General features: G+C 64.7%; 1 protein-coding gene across 3 annotated transcripts; it reads left to right on the top strand.

The window, feature by feature from the left end:
• Nucleotides 1-676: 676 nt before the first annotated feature.
• Nucleotides 677-21,351, top strand: SEMA4B (semaphorin 4B). Of its 3 annotated transcripts, XM_014602025.3 has the most exons (14): nucleotides 697-898; nucleotides 9,883-10,043; nucleotides 10,533-10,595; nucleotides 11,005-11,103; nucleotides 11,285-11,396; nucleotides 11,899-12,015; nucleotides 12,364-12,521; nucleotides 13,342-13,523; nucleotides 13,776-13,926; nucleotides 14,272-14,482; nucleotides 14,572-14,687; nucleotides 16,047-16,213; nucleotides 18,964-19,058; nucleotides 19,708-21,351. In XM_014602025.3, the coding sequence occupies exons 1-14, from the start codon at nucleotides 796-798 to the stop codon at nucleotides 20,490-20,492; spliced, it is 2,520 nt and encodes an 839-aa protein (XP_014457511.1). In that variant the 5' UTR covers nucleotides 697-795; the 3' UTR covers nucleotides 20,493-21,351. The 3 variants fall into 3 exon arrangements, with proteins under 3 accessions (XP_059570460.1, XP_059570459.1, XP_014457511.1); XM_059714477.1 differs by lacking the exon at nucleotides 9,883-10,043 and having other exon boundaries at nucleotides 677-898; nucleotides 19,711-21,351; XM_059714476.1 differs by lacking the exon at nucleotides 9,883-10,043 and having other exon boundaries at nucleotides 677-898.
• The last annotated feature ends 502 nt before the right edge of the window (nucleotides 21,352-21,853 follow it).

Genomic DNA, 21,853 nt, shown 5'->3' with positions numbered 1-21,853 from the left:
GCTGGGGCTGCTTCTGCAGGGGCAGGGCTGGCAGGCTTTACATGGGACGCTGGTGCATAGGAGCCCCCGGCAAAGGGAGGCATCTGTGTTGGCAGGCAGCAGGGGAGGGCCCCGGGAGCTCACAACACTGGGGCATAGCTGCGCCACTGCTGGATGGAGCTCACAGCGCTGGGGCACTGTCACAGCGCCGGGGCGCTGCCAGCCCAGCAGGCAGGGGCTGATCTGAAGGCAAAGTGCTGGGCCTGGCCGTGCCCTGCCCCGGGGCTGGGGCTGGAGCTGGGGCCGGGGGTGCCAACGGAGGTGCGGGGCGAGTGCCAGGGGACAGGCTGGGCCTGCCTGCAGCTGCGACGGGAGGATGTTTTGGTCACAGGTGCCCGTGCGAGCCGGGTCCCAGCCCCGTCTGTGCGCGGGGACGAGGCGCCAGGGGAGCCGGGCCAGGCCAGCGGGGTGCCGCCTGCCCCGGGGCCGCAGGGAAGCTCCGGCGGGGTGCCCGCAGCCCCTCGCCCAGGGGCTCGCGTCTCCCTGCTCTTGCCCCGGGACCCCCGTGCCCGGGGCCTGGCCAGGTGCGGCCGCTGGCCCGGGGGAGGGCAGGGCAGGACGCGGGCGCGGGGCTGAAGCTGGGTCCTTCCTGCCGGGTCCTTTTCCCGAGCCCCGCGGGGCGGCAGCAGCGGGGCGGGCCGGGGCGGGGACAATGCGGGGCGGTGCCGGGCCGAGCGGAGCCGAGTGCGTGTGTCCCGCAGGTCGGCGGAGCGGAGCTGTGCGGTGCGGTGCGGTGCGGTGCGGTGCGGAGCGGCCATGGGGCGGGCGCCGCCGCTGTCCGCGCTGGCCCCGGCGCTCTGGGCCGTGCTGCTGCTCTCGGCGTCCGAGGAGACGGTGCCGCGGGTCAGCCTGCGCTACGGTGAGTGCGGGCGTCGGGCCGGCGGGGCTCCGCTCCCGCACCCGCGGGTCCCCGGGCAGGGGCTCCCGCCTCCGGCCGGCTGCCGCGGGCTGACCCCGCGGTCCCGGCGGGGCGGGCAGGGCAGGGCAGGGCTGGGGGCAGCGGCACGGAGCCGCGCAGGGTTTGGCCCGTGCTCGTGCCCCCTCCGGCTGCGGGGCAGCAAGGGGCAGGGCCCTGGCTCTCGCTGCTCCCCCCCCGGGTGTCAGGGGTGCCCCGAGTGCTGCTGGACGGGGTGTGGGGGCGCAGGCTGCCTTCCCCTGCCCTACTAGCCGGTCCAGGCACGGTGCTGGGGGGAATCGGGGCTGGGAGCCTGGGGGGCAGCAAGGGGCAGGGTCCTGGCTCTTGCTGCTCACCCCCCTGGGGTGTTGGGGATGCCCCGAGTGCTGCTGGACGGGGTGTGGGGGCGCAGTCTGCCTGCTCTGGCCCTGCCCCTACCAGCCGCTCCAGGCACGGTGCTGGGGGGCAGCAGGGCTGGGGTCTGGGTTCAGCTCGCCCCTGCCAGCCTGGCGCTGGCTGCCGCGGGGGATCCAGACCCCTCCGGGCCAGGTGGTGCTGGCCTGGCAGGATGGGGGCAGGTGCTCAGGCTGCGAGTGAAGGCTCTGGAGCTGCGAGGGGGCAGGTGCCTGGAAGGGGCCAAAGGTGGCAGCCAGAGGCTGGCTCCTGTCCCAGGATCAGGGCTTTCGCAGTGTCCGTAGACACACGTGTGCAAGGAGGGTCGGGCTGTCGGCCAGTCTAGCCAGCCCAGGGCTGGTCGGTGCTGGGAGCTGAGGGCCCAGTCAGGGCTAGGCTAGCGTACTGGCCCAGCTTCGCCTGGCTCTGTCCTCTTGGCAGGACCACCGGCTCCTCCTCTCCGGCACACCCCCCTGCCCTGCCCAGGAGGCACGGTGCTGAGCGCCTGCCAGCTCCCCCGACCCGCGGTGCCGCAATCCCCCGGCCCACGTCCCACATCCCACATGGTGTCGACACACCTTCGCCTGCTGCTGAGCCTGCAAAACCCCAGCCCAGCCCGGCAAGCTGGGGCAGGCCCCTGCACCGCTCTGGAGCCGTGGCCAGGGTGGCCAGGAGCAGAGTGCCAGGCAGGGCTGGGCAGCAGGAGCAATGGGCGCAGCAAACAGGGGAACAATGAGCAGCCTGCCCCAGGGGCAGGGCTACGGGGGGGCTGAGCTCTGGCCCCAGGGGCTGCTAAGAGGCGCGTGCCCCGCGCAGGACTGCCGGAGGCAGGGGAGCAGGCCTCGCGGGGGAGCAGGCCTCGCAGGCTGGGCCAGGCAGGGGCGGGCTGTGCGCACAGCTGGAGGGAGTCCATGGAGGGCTGAGCAGGGAGGGGGCTGGCGCTGGATCCGGAGCCGGGGGGAGGGGATGGAGGCACTCGCACTCCCTGCACGCGAGGCCGAGGCAGCCGCACGCCTTGCACAGGGCAGAGTCCCGCTGAGAGGCTGCGCTGGCCCCACAGGGTGAGGGCGGCCCTTCTTGCGCCCTGGCCTTGCAGCTGGGACCTGTGCTGACCCGCTGGCTCTTGGCCTGTGCCTCCTTGCGGGGCGCTGGGGCTGCCCCCTCCCTGCCGCACCTTGCTCCGGTGCCCTGTGGTTCATGGGTCGCTAGGCGGTCACCGATGCACCCGTCCTGCCGGTGCCTAGAGGTGTTTGTTGCCTGCTCTGGGGAGCGTAACTGTAGCTCTGTGGGGAGCAGGCAAGGGGTTGCCCAGCCCCTCGCCCCCAGGAGCAGGCGCCTACCCCTTCCTGCTGGCTGTAGGCACGAGCAGGGCCGGGTCGGTGATGTGCGGGCCGAGCCTTGCAGGGCGCGGTGCTCTGCTCCTGCAGCCGCGTTCACCTCCAGCAGGTTTGTCTGGACATGGCAGGTCGTGTCCCGACAGGCCCCGGTGGCTGTGGTGTGGTGCCTGCTGGGCCCTCCTGGGCAGGAGTGGTGCCTCTCTGGCCACCAGCAGCACACCCGGCGCCAGGGAGCTCCCATGACCAGGTGGTGCCCTGCCGCTCCCCGAGGCCCCGGCAGGACACGGACACTGGTGCTACTTGCTCCATGTCTTTGCACAGGAGTCCCCTAAGGAGGTGCAGTGTCAGGGCTTTGCTGGGCAGCGTGGGGCCCTGGGGCTTTGCTCAGGCCCCTGCCTGCTCCTCCCTGCGTGGGACACACTGCTGCCTGGTAGCACTGACCCACGCTGTGTACGGCTCCTGCCCTGGGCAGCTGGCTCCTCTCTTCCACCCCGTTCTCCCATGGTTGGTGCAGGTCCCTGGTGTGCTTGTGCCAGGGCCATCATCGGGGCACCCCATCTCCGCCCCACAAAGACCCTGCTGTGGGGCAAAAGCAAAGCTCAGCCTGGCAGGCCTTTGCCGCTGCCCCATCAGTGGGTCTCCAGTGCTGGCCTGAGCAGGGGGGCAGGATCCTCAGGTCTGTGGTGTGGTGGGGGAGAGCTCCAGGGCAAGGACATACCCACTCTGCCCAGTGCAATGGTGGAGAGGAGCTGGAGCAGCTCTGTCCCAGATGCAGCTGTGTTGCAGGCAGCGAGGTGCTGAGACCTGCCAGCACATCACTGCTGCAAGACAAGTTGTTGTGGGGGGGACTTGGGCACAGCTCAGGCCTCATCTCAAGCACTGTGGGCAGTTCTGGGCTCTGCATTTGAAAAAAGGACGTTGAGAAGTTAGCGAGGGGCCGGAGGTGGCAGCAAAGATGATCAAGGGCTTGGAAGATGCTTGAGAAGAGGCTAAAGGAGCTGGGCATGGTCAGCTGGCAGAAAAGGGGCCTGAGAGCAGCCTGCAAACACCGGAGGGGCTGCCGTAAAGAAGGGGGAAAGCTCCTTTTCTCTCTTGCTACAGAGAGGAGGATGTGGAGCAATGGCTTGAAGTTGCAGCAATGGTTTATACTGGATCTCCGGAAAAACTTCCTTGCTGTTAGAGCCGGGACGTCATGAGAGAGACACCGGGGAAGGTGTGGACTCTCCATCACTAGAGGTGTCCAAGGAGAGGCTGGATGGCCACTGGTGGGGGAGGACCTAGGCATAGCCCTGCAATGCGAGTGTTTCCCAGGATTCTGGGCTCTGCTGGTTTCCCCCTGGGGCTGGGAGGGAATTTCCTCCCCTTCCCCCACACTATATGTCAGGGGGGTTTTAGGGAGTTCCTCAGAAGTGTTAGGCGTTGGGTGCAGCCAAGCCTGGGGGCTGGGACTGGGGACTGTGCCAAAAACCTGCAGGGTCCTGGCTGGAAGGTCTTGCCCCTCCGCTCACGGTCAGACTGATGCCACTTTTGGGGTCAGGAAGGAACTTTAGCCCCTGGTCAGGGTGGTGTGGATGGTGGGGGCGGGTTGCCTCCCTCTGCAGTGGGGGCACGACCCCTGCCTCTGCTGTCTCAAGTGCTTATTTGCCACCTTTGCAGCAGCAGGATGTCGGTGGCCACGGTCCCGCTCCTTTCCCTGTGGCAGGGGCACGGGTGGTGCCTGGGGCTGTCAGGAGTGATGGTGTTTTGCTCAGAGGTTTGTCTGGGCTGGTTTGCACAGGGCTGGTCCTGCCGCAGGCAGGGCTTGGGCTAGACGTGGGCTCTGGAGCTCCCTGCCAGCCCTGCAGCTCTAGGATTCGGCACTTCAAACAAAGCTCCACGTCCGTGCAGTCCAGTTGGGGCCCTTTTATTATTCCACAGAGTGCGGTGCCTGGAGCAGTCTCCGCTGATTCCTCTGCCCAGGCCAACTGGTCCGGTCCTGGCAGGGACTCCTGGCGAGTCTCAGGGGAGGGACCTCATCCCCCAGGCTTCTCCCACCCCCTCCCCAGGAGCCAAGGGGGCAGGCGCTAGGCAGGGCAGGATGCCTCTGCCCCAAGGGCGCAGGTGTGAGTCACCTTGTCATCCTTGGCCCAGCCCCGGCTGAGTCACCAGCCCCTGGGGGGGAAGGAAGTGCTTCCTGGGCCAAGCCGCCTCTGCGTGCAGGGCAGGGCCCCACAGCAGGGAATTGGTTTGGGAGCCTTGCTCCACCTGGGGCCTGTGGGTCTGGACCCCCACACCACCAGCTGTTTGAGGGGGCCCAGCCCCACTCCTGCTGGGGGCTGAAATCGCATTGACTCATTGTGGGCTGGCAGGGGAGCAGACCCCCTGCCCCAAACCCAGCCCTACAACCTGCCTTTGTTTTCCTGGCAGCAAGAGGCTGGGCCCCACCAGACCTCCCTGAGGCATAAGGGGAGAGAGGCTTCTTCCTCAGGGGTGCTGGGTTGGAGGCTGAGGCCACGGTCTGATTGCTTTGTGTCTGCATGATAGGTGTTGGGAGGACAAGAGCCTTGTGCCAGCGTTCGCTCTTGAGCGCGGTCTGGCTGGGTGCAGCAGAGGCTTGAAGCTGCTGGATACGAGGGCACCGGGGAGCTGTCACTGCCTCAGAGGGGATGGGGACGGGACTCTGCACTGGTGCATCCCCAGCCCTGCCCCCTCCAGGAGCCAGGTGCTGCCCTTTCCCTGCTGGGCTCCGTGGCCGCGCGCTCGCTGCCCAGCGCTGTGTGTTTCCATAGCCCCGTCCTGGGCCTGGCTGGGTTAATTGCAGAGCCCTTGGCTCTTCTCTGTGAGAAGGTGTGAAGTTTGGGTGCGGTCCCAGATGCCTGGAAAAGGGCCAGTGGAGTTCCCACTTTTAAGAAAGAGAAGGAGGAGGGTTCACAGACCAGCCATACTGACCCCGAAAACCAGAAAGATCATGGAGCAGGTCATCAGGAGCCAGGAACAGCCAGCATGGACTCATTGCGAGTCTGCCTAGACTTATTTCCTTCTCTGACAAGGTGACAGGCTCTGTGGGGTGACTTACCTCCATGTTAGCAAGGCCTTTGACACAGTTTCCTCTGACATGCTCATTAGTAAGCGAAAGAAATACAGTCTAGACTAAAGGTCTGGTGAGGTGGATACAGAACTTGCTGGGTCTCGCTTGGTGAGTAATAGCTCAATGTCTAGTTGGGAGGAGATATCAGCTGGGTTCTCCAGGGGACTGTCCTGGGTCCAGTGTTGTTTACTGTCTTCATTAATGACTGGGACGATGGGATCAAGTACACACTTGGCACATTTGCAGCTGACATCAAGTTGGGAAGAGCTGCAGGCATTGGCAGGCAGGGCTAGGATCCAGAATGACCTGGATGCTGTGGAGAAGTGGTCTGAGACCCATTGGGACCTTCAACAAAGAGGAGTGCAAAGTCCAGCACTTGGGGTGGAAGATCTGCGTGCAGTTACAGGCTGGGGAGTGACTGAAAAGGCTGAAGTATTCAATGACTTTTATACCTTGGTCTTCACAGGCAAGGGCAGCCCCCAGGCTACTGCACCCAGCAGCGCAGGTTGGGGAGGAGGTGAGCGGCCCGCAGGGGTGAAAGAACAGGTTAGGGACTGCTTAGGCAAGCTGGATGTGTACAGGCCTGTGGGGTCAGATGGCATGCACCCAAGGGTGCTGAGGGAGTTGGCCAGTGTGATTGCAGAGCCCACTGGCCATCATCTTTGATAACTCGTGGTGATAGGGTTGACTGGACAAGTAGCACTCACTTTAAGAAAGGAAAGGAGGAGGATCTGGGGAAATAGACTGGTCAGTCTCGCCTCAGTCCCTGGAAAAAGCATGGAGCAGATCCTCGAGGAATCCGTCTTGAAGTGCTCGGAGGAGAAGACCGTGATCGGGAACAGTCAGCATGGGTTTACCAAGGGCAAGTCACACCTGAGCAACCTGATTGTCCTCTATGGCAAGATGGCTGGCCCTGTGGATGCAGTGGACGAGATATACTTGACTTGAGAAAGGCTCTTGATACGGTCTCCCTCAGCTTTCTCACAGGCAAGATAAGGAAGTCGGGGCTGAATGACTGGACTGTAAGGCGAATAGAAGACTGGCAGGGTTGTCGAGCTCAGAGAGTAGTAGTTAATGGCTCGATGTCTGGTCGACAGCCGTTATCAAGTGCAGTGCCCCGGGGTCGGTCCTGGGGCCAGTTTTGTTCAATATCTTTATCAACGACCTGGAAGATGGGATGGCGTGCACCCTCGGCACGCTTGCAGACGACATCCAGCTGTGGGGAGTGGAAGATACACTAGAGGACAGGGCAAGGATTCAGAGTGACCTCGACACATTGGAGAACTGGGCCAAAAGAAATCTCCTGCGGTTCAACAAGGATGCGTGCAAAGTCCTGTGCTGAGGAGGGAGCAATCCCCTGCACCGGGGCAGGCTGGGGGTGACGGCTGGGCAGCAGCATTGCAGGGGACCAGGGGCTGAGAGGGGACGGTAAGCTGGATCTGAGTTAACAAAAGACAGCCGACATCAGACTGCGTTGTAGTAACAGGGGCCTGACTTGCAAGCCGGGGCAGTGATTCTTGTGCTGTGTTGGGCACGGAGGAGGCCTCACCTGGCCCGTTTGGGAAGAGTCCAGCAGAGAGCAGCAGAAAGGATCGGGGCCTAGAAAAGGATTGCCGGTGAGGAGAGGCCGAAAGAACTGAGATGACGTAATCGGGCAAGGGCTGGAGAGGGATCCGATGCCCGTCTGCAGAGACCGAAAGGGTGGTTCCACGGGGGTGGAGACAGACTGGGACGGCGCTAGGAGCCTGTGGCCTCAAGTTGCAGCAGGGAAATCGCAGTTGGAGATGAGGAGAAACTTCCTGGCTCTGGGGCTGGCTGGGCACTGGAGCCGGCCGCCCAGAGAAGCTGTGGCCATGTCCGAGAGCGGGATGGACAGACGCGGCTGGGATGCTGTAGTCAGGCTGATCCTGCCTGGAGCGGGGGCTGGACTAGCCGCTCTCCCAAGGGCCCTGCCAGCCCGGCGTTGGCTCTGATCCTCGTGCCCCCTCGCTGCTGGGAGAGGCTTTGCCCTCCAGGCTCTGCTCACTCGGGCCCTGGGCTTGGCCCCCCACTGCCCCTCACCCTGCAGCTCCTCAGCACCGCTCGGTCTGAGGCCGTCGCTGACTGCCCTGTCAGTAGAGCATGGGGCCAGCTGGACCGGTCCTGGCCCCGCTGGGCAGCTCAGCAGCCGTCTGTAGCGGGCACGTGTTCCTGGCTGTGCCGGCCACAGCTCTGGCTCGAGGCGGGGAAGGTCACGCTCCGAGCAGGCTGGTATGCCTAGGTTTCCCTGCCTGGCTGGACCCTGCTCCCGGTCGCCTGAGGCTGGGCAGAGCCTCAGAGGGCTGCTGGCGGGGGGAGCGAGCTGCGCCGTGCCTGGGGCAGCCCCCGGCAGACCAGGCTGACGCGAGTGCCCAAGCTGCACCGTGTGCCAGGGCAGTGCCGGGGTCGGGGCATCGGGAAGGCAGCTCCTTGGAGCCTGCAGCGCAGCTCTGGGTGGGTGAGCAGCAGCCTTCACGCCTGGCAGGGCAGTGAGAGGCACTTGGGGGCTCTTGGCCCGGTGCCGAGCAACAGCACTTCACGGGTAGATAAGGGCTCCCGGCGAGGGGAGGAGTGGCGGGGGCCTGGCCTGGCGTGTTGCCCCATTGCAGCAGGCTGTGGGGTGGCAGTGGGGCTGTGCGTGGGGTTATAGCTCATCCCAGTAGAGGCAGATCTCTGTTCAGAGACCCCAGTTACTGCTTGCGAGGCGGGGGCTCCCGGGGGGGCGGTGGGGGCAAAGCCCATCCAGGGGTTCCCTCAGGTGGGGTCAGTCTAGCCGGCAGCACTGCCCTCCTGGCCCAGGGCAGACTGTGCCGAGGTTCGGGGTAGGAGGTTTGCTGGTTCGGCCTGGACTGGGCACGTGGTGGGGACTGGGGAGGTCAGCCCACAGAGCCCCACAGCCGCCTGGCTAGGAAAGAGGGTGAAGGAAGGGAAGGGAGGAACTTTTCCCCCTCCTGTTGCTACGGGGGTCTGGGGTTTCACCTTCCTCGGAAGTGTTTGCTTGGCGGCAGCCCAGGCTGGGGGTGGGACTGGCGGGGACGGAGCCCGCAGGGTCCTGGCTGGAGGGTCTTGTCCCTGCGCTCAGGTTCAGCCTCGTGCCAGGAAGGACTTTGACCCTGTGGTCAGACCAGCGCAGGCAGAGGGCTTCTGCCTTCCCCTGCAGCAGGGGCATGAACTCTGCTTGGGGTCTTGGTCCACTTAACCCCCAGCGGCAGGACGCTGGCAGGGCCCCAGCCCCCGGCTTGGCCTGCAGCGGGTCTGGGCACCCATGTCGCATGCAGGTGGGCTGCAGTGCAGCTTGAGAGTAGGTTTGACGTCCCATGGGCCTGGCCTGCCTGGCTGTGCTGCCCGAGTCCTGGAGCGGGCACGCGGGGCCCAGCTGGGCACAGGGCGATTGGGAGGAGAGTGGGCACGGAGCCCTGCTCCCTGCACTCTTGCAGGGGCATCAGAGCAGCTCTCACCCAGGGCAGCTGGCAGGGCAGAGTGGGGTGTGGGGGCAGAGCTGGCCCCGGGCTCCCTGCAACCCCCAGCAGAGAGAGCAAGGGCCTGGGAGCTCTTGCACCCGCACCCACACCCGCCCCGCTCACCACAGACCTGCAGCAGATGCCCCTTGCACGAGGCAGAGCCTGCCCGTCAGGTGTGACGGCCGGGGCCGTCCTGCCAGGAGGCACAGCCAGCAGAGCTCCTGCACGGCCCCTCGCCCCAGCCCGGGCCCCAGCGGGCAGAGCCCTGGCACAGCCCCCCCGGAGCCCAGGGAGAGCCGTGCCCGGCCCCTGGCAGGGCCCCTCTGGCACAGGCGCAGCTCCTGGCGCCCAGCCCAGGCTCCGCTCCCGCTCCTCGCAGCCAGCCCAGAGAGGCCGCGTGTGTCCAGAGCCTGCAGCTCCTGGGCGGGCACCCAGCAGCCTCCCTGCAGCAGGGCACGTGGGCAGACCTGGCCTTGCTGGTCCTGCCGGCCCCGCCCCGCCCCGCTCCACCCCGGGGCAAGTGGGGAGCACGTCCTGGCACGCCAGGTCTCGGACCAGGGCACCTGTCTGCCAGGCCCGCATGGGTCCCAGGACCAGGCAGGAGCCTCCGGCACTGCTGGAGGGAGGATGGAGCTGGGGGCCACGTGGTGCTGATGGGCGCTGCCTCCCCAGGTGCCTCGGAGAGGACAGTGCTGCGTTTCGAGGTGCCCGGTGTTGCTAACTACACGGCCCTGCTGCTGAGCCCGGATGGAGCCACGCTCTACGTGGGCGCCCGTGAGACCCTCTTTGCCCTCGAGACCCGCCACTTCCTGCCGGGCCCGCAGCACCGCAGCGTAAGCGGCCGGGGTCCCAGGAGGGACAGGCTGGAGTGACCCAGGGGCTGGCTGGCGGGTGAGGGGTGGGCAGGGGAGAGCCGGGGCCAAGCCCAGCGCCGGGGAGGCCTGGCGTGGGCAGGATTCCTGTGCGCGGCGCTCCCAGGGCGGCTTGTGGAGCCCTGCAAGTCGTGGCTTGCTCCAGAGCCGGTTGGAGCAGCGCCGTGGGCTGCTGACAGCTGTGCTCAGCACCGATGGAGCCCGCCCAGCCCCGGGAGGAGCCCAGCCCCACACCTGGCCAGCCTGCCCCAGGGACCTTGGCGTGGGGGGTGCTCACAGCCCTCTGCCAGCTGGCAGCCAGGTGGCAGGGGGGCTCGCCTGCCTGAGACTGGGGCAGGAGCAGGGGAGCCTGGCCCGTGGCAGGGCACGGTCACTGCCTCCCCACATGTAGGGACCACAGCAGGGCCCTGGGGGGTCCCCAGTAACCATCTGTCCCCCCTCCCCACACAGCTGCAGTGGACCGCGGATGAGGAGAAGAAGCGGCAGTGCGCCTTCAAGGGCAAGGACCCCCAGGTGAGCGCTGCGCCTTGGCCCTGCTGCTCCACCCGTGCCACATCCCTTGGGGTGGGGGGAGCCCGGCTCTGCGGTGCCTGAAAACTCTTGCAGTGGGGGTATCTCCAGGCGCAGTGCTGCCCCCCACCCCTGCAGGACCCCCTGCTCCAGCATCGGGGTCTGTCTTTGGGGGGCTGAGCAGGAGGGCTGGTCCCAGCACTGCAGGGAGCGGGTGGCGTACCATGGAGGGCACTTCTCTGGCAGTTGTGCTGCCTGTCACAGGTCCCCGTGCCCATGCCACAGCCGGGCAGGGATGGGTGGTGGTGTGGAGGGCTGCAGCTGGCCGTGGCTGAGCCACCCCCTCGTCCCACGGGCCTTGCAGCAGGGGTGGGGGGGCCTGGGGCGAGCTGACAGGCACCTCACCTTGCAGCGGGACTGCCACAACTACATCAAGATGCTGCTGCAGCTGAACAGCACCCACCTGTACACGTGTGGGACCTGTGCCTTCAGCCCCGCCTGCGCCTACATGGTGAGCACCGTGCCTGCGAGGCTGCCCTGCTCACAGGCTGCCCCCTCCTCGGCCAGGGTGGAGGTGTCTGGGCCTGGGGGCAGTGCTGTGCTGGGGATGCCCCCGCTCTGGCCTGCCCGTGCGCTGGCGGAGCAGGAGTCCCTCGGCTCCCGCCGGCTCAGGGACCCGTCTCCTGCCGCAGAACGTGCAGAACTTCAGCCTGGAGCGGGAGCCATCGGGGAAGCTACTGCTGGAGGATGGAAAAGGCCGGTGCCCCTTTGATCCTGAGTACAAGTCCACCGCCATCATGGTCGGTAAGGATGGCAGTGCTCTGTGTGTGACAGCTCCATGTTTCATGCGTGGGGGGACCTGGCCTTGCAGGTGGTGCCGTGCACTCAGGCACACGGCTGCGGTGTGTTGCAACGGCCCCGCACAGCCTGGGCTCCCCGGGAAGGGATCTGCCTTCCTCCCCGGGGCAGCTGGCAGCCCACAGCACTGCGATGGAGCTGGGGGCCGGCAGCTCCGCTCCTGGGTGGCTGCAATTTTGTGGTGAGCTCAGGAGCAGAGAACGGGGCTCTGCCAGGGCTGGTGCCAGATGGCAGTGACTGCTCATGTAGCCACCCAGGTTAGCGCCAGAATCCCCCCACGGCCACCCTTCCTGCCGAGCCCTGGCCTGGGGAGGGGTGAGCTCGCCCTGCCGCGTGCGCTCCTGGCTCTGACCCACAGCCATCACTGGAGCCCGTGCAGAAGGGACCGGGGCAGAGGGTCAGGGGGCAGCCCCGTGCTTGCCCCGACGGGTTCGCCTCTCCCTGGCAGACGGCGAGCTGTACGCTGGGACCGTCACCAACTTCCAGGGCAATGAGCCAACCATCTACAGGAGCCAGGAGAGCCGCATCTCCCTCAAGACTGAGAACTCCCTCAACTGGTTGCAAGGTGCGGGGCTGTGGAGGTCGAGGGCAGGAGACATGGGGCACTGCCTGCCCTGGGCAGGAGATCCCCAGAGCTAGGGATGGGGCAGCCTGGTGGGCCCCGCTGTGCCATGCGGAGGTGGTGCTGGGGGCCGACCTGTGCAGGGTGCGGCCTGGGAGGGGGCACTGCGCTTGGGCTGCCGCCCCGTCCTTTCCCCGGGCTCATCCGCTGCCCGGACGGGAGATCACCCGGGGGAGCTGCTCCGTGCTCTGATGCTCCAGCCCAGACAAGGCCACCTCGAGGGTCTGGGCATGGTGGTGGGGGGCTCGAGAAGGCACCGCACGTAGCTGAGGGCCCACGTGTGCTGCGCAGACCCTGTCTTCGTGGGCTCAGCCTACCTGCATGAGAGCCAGCTGCCCGGGGGCCCTGGGGGCGATGACGACAAGGTCTACTTCTTCTTCAGCGAGACGGGCAAGGAGTTCGACTACTTCGCAAACACCATCGTCTCGCGCATCGCCCGCGTGTGCAAGGTGGGGGCACGTCTGTGCCATCAAGCGTGTCGTCAGCTGCGCGTGTGGGAGGAGGGGGTCTGTGCTGGCGGGACGTCACCTGCGAGTACAGTGGGCTGGGGGCCGTGGTGCTGGTCACTCTTGTGGAGGGCATGGGCGGCTGTGGCCACGTGTGCAAGGGGGTGTGGACGGATTGGTGGGGTGTGAGTGTGTCCCACTGGGCCTGCAGCGCCCCCTGCTGCCTGCAGAGCTCCTCGGTGCCACGAGGAAGTCTATCCGGTGCCTGGCCCCCGTGGCACAGCAGCCTCCCCACCCCTGGGAGACCAGGACGCTGCCCCCACGGCCTCTCCAGCTGTGCGGCCGCAGCATTCGCTGTCCATGCACGGTTCTGATGCAGCCTCCTGCCCACCCCGTGTCCCCTGCAGCGCGGGTGCATCTGACTTCCCTCCTGCAGCCTTGGCCATGCTGCCGCATCCTGCTGGCAGAGCTATTCCTGCCCCGGGGCATCCCATCGGCCCCAGCGCTCTGCCCAGGGGCACCGTGCACTCCAGCAGGGGCTGGGGAAGGGCATGATGTGCCTGCGCTCGGGCTCAGTGGCACTGGCTGCAGAGCTCTGCTCCTATCCTGTCCTGGTGGAGCTGGTTCTGCTCATTTTGGCCCCCCCAGGTTGCCAGCATCACCTTGACTCTTGCTCGCTTTGGGAAGCGTGCCTGCAGGACCACCCTCTGCGCTCGCTCTCGCACCATCCGTGTGACCTGTGCAGATCCAGGAGCCGTCCTGGCTCGATGCAGGTGGATGTCCTGCTGCCGGGTGCCTTGTTGACCCTGCTGTCTGCTTGCAGGGAGACCTGGGCGGGGAGCGGGTGCTGCAGCGGCGATGGACCACGTTCCTGAAGGCGCAGCTGCTGTGCTCGCGGCCCGAGGACGGCTTCCCCTTCAACGTGCTGCAGGACATGTTCGTGCTCACACCGCAGGGGCAGGGCTGGGAGAGCACCGTCTTCTACGGCGTCTTCACCTCCCAATGGTGAGCACATGGATCCCAGTACTGGGGGAGACCCAGGGAGCCTTTCCGCTATCGTGGGCTGCGCTGGGGGGGCTGACTGGGATACGGGGACTTTCCCGGGTCCCTACAGCTTGTTTCCCAGGCATTGCAGCGCACTGGTTCCAGCCCGTGGCCTGAGCCCTCTCTGGGGCAGAGCGGGGGGTGCGAGGAGCTGGGTCATTAGGTGCCGTGGGGCTAATTCCCCTGCCATGGGGCTCGTTTCTCTCCCTCCAGGAACAAGGGGGGCCCAGGCAGCTCGGCCGTGTGCGCCTTCCCCATGCAGGAGGTGCAGAGAGCCTTCGGCGGCCTCTACAAAGAGGTGAACCGCGAGACGCAGCAGTGGTACACGGACACCGGCCCAGTTCCCGAGCCCCGGCCTGGAGCGGTAAGTGCCTTGGGCCTGTCCCCTCCTGCCAGGGGGTGCCCCCCAGCCTCTGCCAGTCCTGCCACTTCTTCCTACATGGTGTCAAAGTGTCTGTGGGAGTCCCTAGGATTTGGGGGACACCACGGGTCTCGGGAGAGGTCTGACCCGGGCACCAGCCCCCATGCTTCTGCCCCTGTTATGCCGTGCATGGGGGGCACCCTCTGGATGGGATGTGGGGTGGCTGCCTGTTTACAACTGCCCTCTGTGGTGTGCCATGCTGCTCCCACCACCAAGCCATGAGCCCTAGCTCTGCCCCGCAGCTGTGGCCGGCAGCACAACAGGGCTAGCGCACCGCTCCCCCCGCAGTGCATCAACAGCCGCACGCGGCAGATGAAGATCAACTCGTCGCTGCAGATGCCAGACCGGGTGTTGAACTTCGTCAAAGACCACTTCCTGATGAACAGCCCCCTCCGCAGCGCTCCCCTGCTGCTGCAGAGCCGCCTGCGCTACCAGCAGCTCAGCGTGGACCACGTGGAGGGCCTCCACGGCACCTACCATGTCCTCTTCCTGGGCACAGGTAGGTCCCACGGCGTGGCTGTAGGCACAGGTGCGGGCACCGAGCTGTCCCCGGGCCCCAGTCAGCACGGCCTCCCTGGTGTCTTGCAGATGACGGGCGGCTGCACAAGGCTGTGAGTGTGAGCGGCAAAGTGCACATCATCGAGGAGCTTCGCCTGTTCCCCGCCGGCGAGCCGGTGCTCAAGCTGCTGCTGGACCCCCACCAGGCACGGGCAGGGCATGACGGGAAACTCGCGCTCCTGCTGTGGGGTGGGAAGGGGGAGAGACAGGCCTCTGGTGCTGCCCCCACACTGCCTCTCTCCCTGGCCCTGCTCCCTGGGGCTGTGCTGGCCCAGGTGGGGCTGTCTGCTAAGGGGTAGCATGGGGGTAACATGGGGGCTGAGCCTAGTGCCCCCCCTGCAAGAAGGTTTCCATTAGGGCTGTGCGAAATTTTGCCACCAGTTTTGTTTCGAGGCTGTTTCGACCCGTTTCGAGGTCAAAACAGCAAAATCAAAACGGAACGAATGTAGTCAAAACAGCCTTGAAACAAAACAAGGCAAGTCGAAATGTTTCGCCGCTGTTTTGACATTTCACCTATAGGCTATAACGGGGAAGGTTGAAACAGCCTATAACTTTGTCATTTCTGGACTGATTTAGATTAAACTTGGAGGAATAGTAGCCCCTTCTGAGGGCATGAAGTCTGCCAAGTTTCAAGGAGATAGGTGCAGGGGGTTCAGGGAAACTGTGCCCCGAAATCTTGAAAGCAAAACTTGTGTCACGTGTATGTGTTAAACCACAGCGGGGTCAAAGCTGCAGGGATGGGGGCCCCTGCTGAGGCCATGAAACCTGCTAAGTTTCAAGGAGGTAAGTACAGGGGTTTGGGGGAAACTGCACCCCAAGCTGCGGACAAGCAAAACTCACGACATGGGTGTCACGGGGTGTGTTGAGGCGCAGCGGGGTGACAGCTGCAGGGATGGGCCCCTGCTGCGGCCACAACGCCTGCCAGCTGTCAAGGAGATGGGTGCAGGGGGGTCTGGGACCCTGCACCCCTAGCTGCTGACAGACAAAGCTCGTGACACGGGGGCTCGTGGGACTGACTGTCTGTCTTGGGGCAGCAGCAGTTCCCGGCTCTGTACTGAGTCTTTCCTCTCCTCAGTCTGTGGTTTGGTAGGTGTTAATCTTTACTCATTAACTCATTAGCCTCACTAGCTACTGTGTTATGCAATCAATCATGATTCACTCAGTGACCAGCTTAATACACAGTAGCTAGCTACTAGATAACGAGTTAATGAGCAAGGATTAATGGAACTTGCCCTTTCGCACAGCCCTAGTTTCCATCTTGCCAGGTCTTCTCCAGGGAAACTGCCCACACAGGGGTGGCTTCTCTCGGCAGCCTACTCAGCCCAGCCTGGATCCTCTCTCCCTGGGAGCAGCGGGGGTTGAGCCCCTGCCTGGGGCGCTCAGGGCTGCTGACAGGGGTGCCGGCATGCGCGACAGGCCGCGGCCGCACCGTGTCGGGTGATGCCCAGCCCGCGCTGCCAGGTGCATCCCCAGCAGGGCTGTGTCTCACCACGCTTCTCCCGCAGGGCTGGCTGTACGCTGCCTCCTACTCCGCGTTGGCCCAGGTGCCCGTCTCCAACTGCAGCCTGTACCGGAGCTGCGGGGAGTGCGTCCTGGCCCGGGACCCCTACTGCGCCTGGAACGGGAGTGCCTGCCGCAGCGTGCCGCCGAGCCCCCAGCGGGCGCGTGCTCAGTGAGTGCCGCCCTGTCCCCCCCAGCCCCAGCTCTCCCTGCTGCCTCCTTGGATCGTAGACCAGTCAGGCTACCCTGTCTAGTCCAGCTCCTGCTCAAGGGAGGGTCGTCCCTGACTAAAGCATCGCAGCCAAGCAATTCTCTGTCTGGGAACAGCCCCCAGGCGCAGCCTGGGAGGTTACGCACCCTGTAGCCTGCCCCAGGTCAAGCCAGGGCCCAGGGCCTGCCAGCGCCCTGCTGCTGCAAGGACAGGAAGGAGCTTGTTTAAGATGCATTCGAGACCCCAGGCAGAGGCCATGCCCCCACTGCAGAGGAAGGCAACACCTCCCAGTCTGGTCCAGGGGGGGAAACTCATTCCTGAGTTAGGGGCAAGACGCTGTAGCCAGGACCTTCTAGGTTTGAGTCCCAGCAGGAGCATTGGGTGTCCCCAGTGCTGGGGAAGGTGAAAAGCCCCTGACCAGCGAGGAAAATCCCCTCCTGGCCCATGTGGCAGCAAGGCCCAGAAGTCTGGAAACCCCAGGCACCGGCACTCTGCTCTGCAGCCCGGGCGCTGGGAGCAAACCTGACTGCAGAGCCAGAGCTGCCCCTCGCCAACCTCCCCCATCCTCTCTCCTACCCGGCGGCCCCACTCCCTGTGCAGGGTGCTGTCCGGTGCCCACCCCCTCGGGGCTGTGGAGCTCATCTCGCGGTCCTCGGGCCATGCTGTGGGAGGTCTCTGGGGAGCGTGTGGCTTCCACCCGTTACCTTTCACAGTGCCCTGCTCCCTGCTCATCCCTGCCCAGTGCTTGCCCAGTCTCCTCCCGGACCCCTCCAGTGGGGGAAGTCCACAGCTCCCCACGGTGCCTGTCCCACTGCCTCCCTGCTCTAGCTGCTCTATCAGGAAGGCAGTTCTTCCTGCCATCTAGTCTAAGCCTACGTGGCTGCAACTTCGAGCCATTGCTACATGTCCCACCTCCGCAGTGAGGGAGCTTTCTCCCTCTTTCTTATGTCAGTCTAAGTACTTGAAGAGTGCTGTCTTGTCCCCTTCTCATTGCCTCTTCTGCCAGCTGCACATGCCTCGGCCTTCCACCCGCTCCTCACGCAGCTCACTCTGGCACCTGCCTTGGGTCCCTCTGCAACTTCTCCACGTCCTTTATGAAGTGCAGAGCCCAGAACTGTACTCCAGATAGGGCAAGTGGAGAGGATTTGTTGTTTTTTTTAATTTTTGTATAAAAACACATAAGTTCTCCACAAACACTTCATACGGTACATCAACTGTAAGTACAGAACCGCATCTAAACACAAATTTGCCTCGTATTATACATCATCCCCATCCATATCTATGCATCCAAGTAATAAAGCCCGTCCATATACATACTTTACTACAAACACATATTGCCATACAGACTCCTTTCTCGTTTCTCACGCAGTCCCATACACAGTTCTCTATAGACCTTGCCCCCTGCCCTCACCCCAACTTTGTCCTTCTCTTACCCAGTTCCAGCCAGTGTGAACAGCTGGTTCCAGTTTACGGATTTCCACATGCTAAGCAATTCCTGCTCCTGACTTCGACCTTCATCCTGTCCCATATAGCCCCTTATCTGATAATACCCTGGCTATAGACATTCTCTCATTGAGAAACAAGCTCTTGGTGACTAGTAGATACCTGACTTCCCACAAACCCACCTTCATCTGCATCAAAACCACTTGCACCTCCCATTCCCTAGTTCCCCCTTCCACCAAACCGTACATAACCTCCTCAAAGGAGACTTCTGCTCCCCATCCCAGCTCCGTCAGAAACTTTCTTACCTGTCCCCACACCTTTCTTGCAAAGAAACCTTCCCAGAACACGTGGTGTATCGTTTCCTCCCTGCTGCGTAGTTCCCTGGGGCACTGCCGTTCGCACCACCCCCAGTACATTGTGTTTCCTTCACCATTAAGACTGTCCTCATCCCTTTGCACGCAAGCTCCCTGTGTTCTGCCCTCCATCTTTTGTCTACTACCCCTTTCCAAGCTGTCCTCACCCTGCCCATGAGAGATCCCCTCTCCTCCAGTGTGTTCACAGTCCTGGCTGGTTGCATGTCACCAGCACACTTGTTCAGCCAGTTCTGTGCCATCATCCAAATCGTTGATAAACACGTCGAACAGCCTCAGGCCCAGGACCGACCCCGTGGGCCCCCCCTCGAGCCCTCCCGCCATCCTGACATGGAGCTATTGATAATTACCCTTGGCGTGTGGCTGAGGCACTTGCCTCTCCACCTGGTAGTAGTTTTATCTAGCCCCTGCTTCTCCAAGTTCTTTATGAGCCGGTTGAGTGGACTTTGTCTGGACGTCAGCAAGGCCTTTGACACACCATCCCGCTGCACTCCCTTTATCCGCCCACCTGGTTCCTTTATCCAAGGAAGAGATCAAGTTTGCTCGGCACGGTCTCTTCTTAGTAAATCCCTGCTGGCTGCTTGCAATCAGCTTTTCCTCCTCCAGAACTTGCAAACGGCCTCCTTAGGACACGCTCCAGGAGCTCCCTGGGTCCCGAAGTCAGGCTGCCTGGTCTGTAACCGCCCAGGTCCCGCTTTGTAGGGCCCGTTCTAGTCCTCGGGATCCCGGCCTCTCCAGGTCATTGCCAAGGGCTCTGCGGTCCCCTCTGCCAGTTCCTGCGGTGCCCTGGGACGAAGTCCATCAGGCCTCTCTCTTGCCAGGCTCTCCTCTCTCCCTGCCTGCACCATGCTGGCTCCCGCACTTCCCAGTCACCCTGACTCCAGTCTCTCCTTGCAGACACTGGGCCCAGGATATTGAAGGCGCCAACACGGAGGAGCTCTGCCGACTTGGCAATGGGTCCATGCCTATCCCACGCCGTCTTCTCCCCACAGGTAAGAAGGCCCTGGGGCAGGAGGGGTCCCCTGCCCCGCTCCTCATCTGCCGTGGTGTGGGGAGGGGTCCCAGGGCCCCTGTCCTGTCTGCTCCTCTTGGTGCCCCCAAAGGCCTTGCCCAGCAGAGAGCTCCTGGCCCTGCAGCCCCTGCTAGGCACGTGCTCCAGCTTGGGGACTGCGGCCAACCCTGGTGCAGCGCAGACCTCGCACCTGAACCTGCCCCAGGGAAAGCAGAGGGGCCAGGGCAGCCAACGTCCTGCTGCTATGAAATGTAGTCAATATGAGGTCCAGGCAGAAGGCCATGGCCCCACAAAGGAAAGCAAACGCCTCCCCACAGTCTGTACCAGTCTGACCAGGGTGAAAATCCCTTCCTGCCCCAGTGCAGTGTCGTCCTGAGCCTGAGCGCGGGGGCGAGACCCTCTAGCCAGGACCCTGCGGGGTTGGTGCCAGCAGGAGCATTGCCACAGCCCCACCCCAGCCCAGGCTGCAGCACCCAGCGCCTCCGGGGGAGGCTTAAAGCCCCCTGGCCTGTGGAGCAGAAAGATGGGGGTGGGGGAAACTAGCACAGCCCAGAAGCCTGGGCAATCCCCACAGGTGCCAGGCTGGCCCGGGTGCCCCACTCCATCCCTGACCGGCCTCTCTCCTGCAGCAGACGCAGCCCCATGCCAGAGCGTGCGGCTCCCAGCCAACGCGGTGCGGTCCCTACCCTGCCAGCTGCTGTCTAACTTGGCCTCCCGGCACTGGCTGCACAACGGCACCCGCATCGACGCGTCCCACCTGGTGCTGCCGGACGGGGCGCTGGTGCTGGTGGGCAGCCCGGAGCGCGTGGGCACCTACGAGTGCTGGTCGCTGGAGGAAGGCTTCCGCAAGCTCATGGCCAGCTACTGCGTGGAGGTGGAGGCTGCACCCAACGTCCGCCCCCGGCCCCCTGTACCTGTGCCCCCGGCCCACCCAGACGTGGCGGTGCCCCCGCTCATCAGCACGTCGCGCAGCACCTCGGCCGGGGGCAGCGTGGCGGCGCGGCTGGACGACAACAGCTACTGGACAGAGTTCCTGGTCATGTGCGTGCTATTTGGGGCTGCCGTGGTGGTACTTACCCTCTTCCTGCTGCACCGGCACCGCGACGGCATGAAGGCACTGCTGGAGCCGGGTGAGCGCGGCACCGGCCACACCAAACCCCCACGCAAGGCAGTCGAGAGCCTGCCCCTGAACGGCAGCAACCTGCCCAGTGCTGCCCCTGAGCACAAGGGCTACCAGGCCCTGCATGATAACCACATCGCCAGCACGCCTGTCCACGAGCCCCCGGGCGCCCCGGCCTTCTCTGGCTCCGAGAAAAGGCCCCTGAACCTGTGTGACAGCTTTGTGGAAGTGTCTCCCACCTGCCAGAGGCCCCGGGTGCGCCTGGGCTCCGAGATCCGGGACTCCGTCGTGTGACCGGGGCTGCAGCGGCCTGGACTGACGCTGGCCGCGGCTCCGCAGAGCCTCCCCGGGCAGGGCGGGTGTCGGGGTGCACGTGCATGCCCGGCCACGGAGCAAACGGCTTGCAGCCTCCCCGTGGAGGGGAGATAAGAGGGGTCCCTGCCCCAGGCACAGTGCGTGCTTTGCGGAGGGTGTGGGGGCAGGCGGGAGCGTCCCCAGTGCATGGGGCACTCGCAGGGGCTAGGAGACATCCCGGCGGCGTGGGGCCAGAGCGGGCTTAGGGCTCGCGTGGCCCCTGGCAGGACACTGGAGGGTGCCTCCCCTGCTGTCCGGCACCAGGCCCTGTGTGGAGCAGGCCAGGCGTGGGTGGGCTGGCCTGGGGCTGGGACACCTCCCTGGGCTCTGGCATGTCCAGTGATGCTGACACGTGCCAGACACCGCGGCCCCCGGTGTGCAGAGTCCGTTCAGGCAGGAGAGAGCACACCCAGCCCCGGGACCACTCTGCCCCTGCCTCCATGCCAAGCCCCCTCGTTCCCCATCTCACTGTGACGCCCTGCCCTGCCCTGCATGGCCTGGCTCGGGCTCCCATGGGCCACGCGTGCGCAGGGCCGTGGGCCCGGCTGGACTGGACAGTGGCATGTTCTGTGCGTCTGTGCTGTGCTTCGTTCATACGACGTGGAACTGTGAAGGGCACCGCCGGCGGGTCGGAGCAGCTGAGCCGGGGCGGTGCCCCCGCGCGGCGCCCCCTCCCCTCCCCTTCCCCACGGCCGTGCCAGCCAGGTGAGGCACCAGGCTGCACAGGTCACGGATGTGTTTGCACACGAGTGAGTTGTTGTCTGTGTTTTTTACATAAAGTCTGTGTTTCTCCTTTGTACGGAGCGGCTGCCGTGTCCCTGTGGCACGTGGTGTGGGGGTCCTGCCGAGAGCTGCAGCCGCCCAGGGCATCGAGGCTTGGCAGGGGGGTGGGGAGCTCTGTGATGGCCTCACTGACACCTGTCCTCCCTGGCAGCCCCGATCCCAGGCACTGCAAGTCCCTGCACAGCGGGATATTGCTGCTGCCATCCCATGCCAAGGGCCACATTCACTTCCTGCCCCAGAACCAGTGCGCGGAGCTGCCCAGGGCCCTGGAAGGCTGGTTGCAGATCGAATGGGCCCCGTCTCGGGCCATGCCTGGGCACCTTCCCTGCGCCACCCCCGGCCTCAGCTGTGGGGCTTCTGCAGAGTCACGAAGCCAAGCCCCACTGCGCTGTGCTCAGGTGGCAGGGGTAGAGGCCGTGCCAGGTACTCAGGGGGGACAGCAGCTGGGCTTATTGCTCTTCCTCCTGGCCTGAGACCGGGCAGGGGGCTCTCCCCGAGCTACTTGCTAAAGGACGGGG

The sequence above is a fragment of the Alligator mississippiensis genome, chromosome 11 (assembly GCF_030867095.1).
Source record: "Alligator mississippiensis isolate rAllMis1 chromosome 11, rAllMis1, whole genome shotgun sequence".
NCBI classification, from domain to species: Eukaryota; Metazoa; Chordata; order Crocodylia; family Alligatoridae; genus Alligator; species Alligator mississippiensis.
Note: the sequence above shows the minus strand (reverse complement) of the source record. Positions and strands in the feature narration are given on the sequence as shown.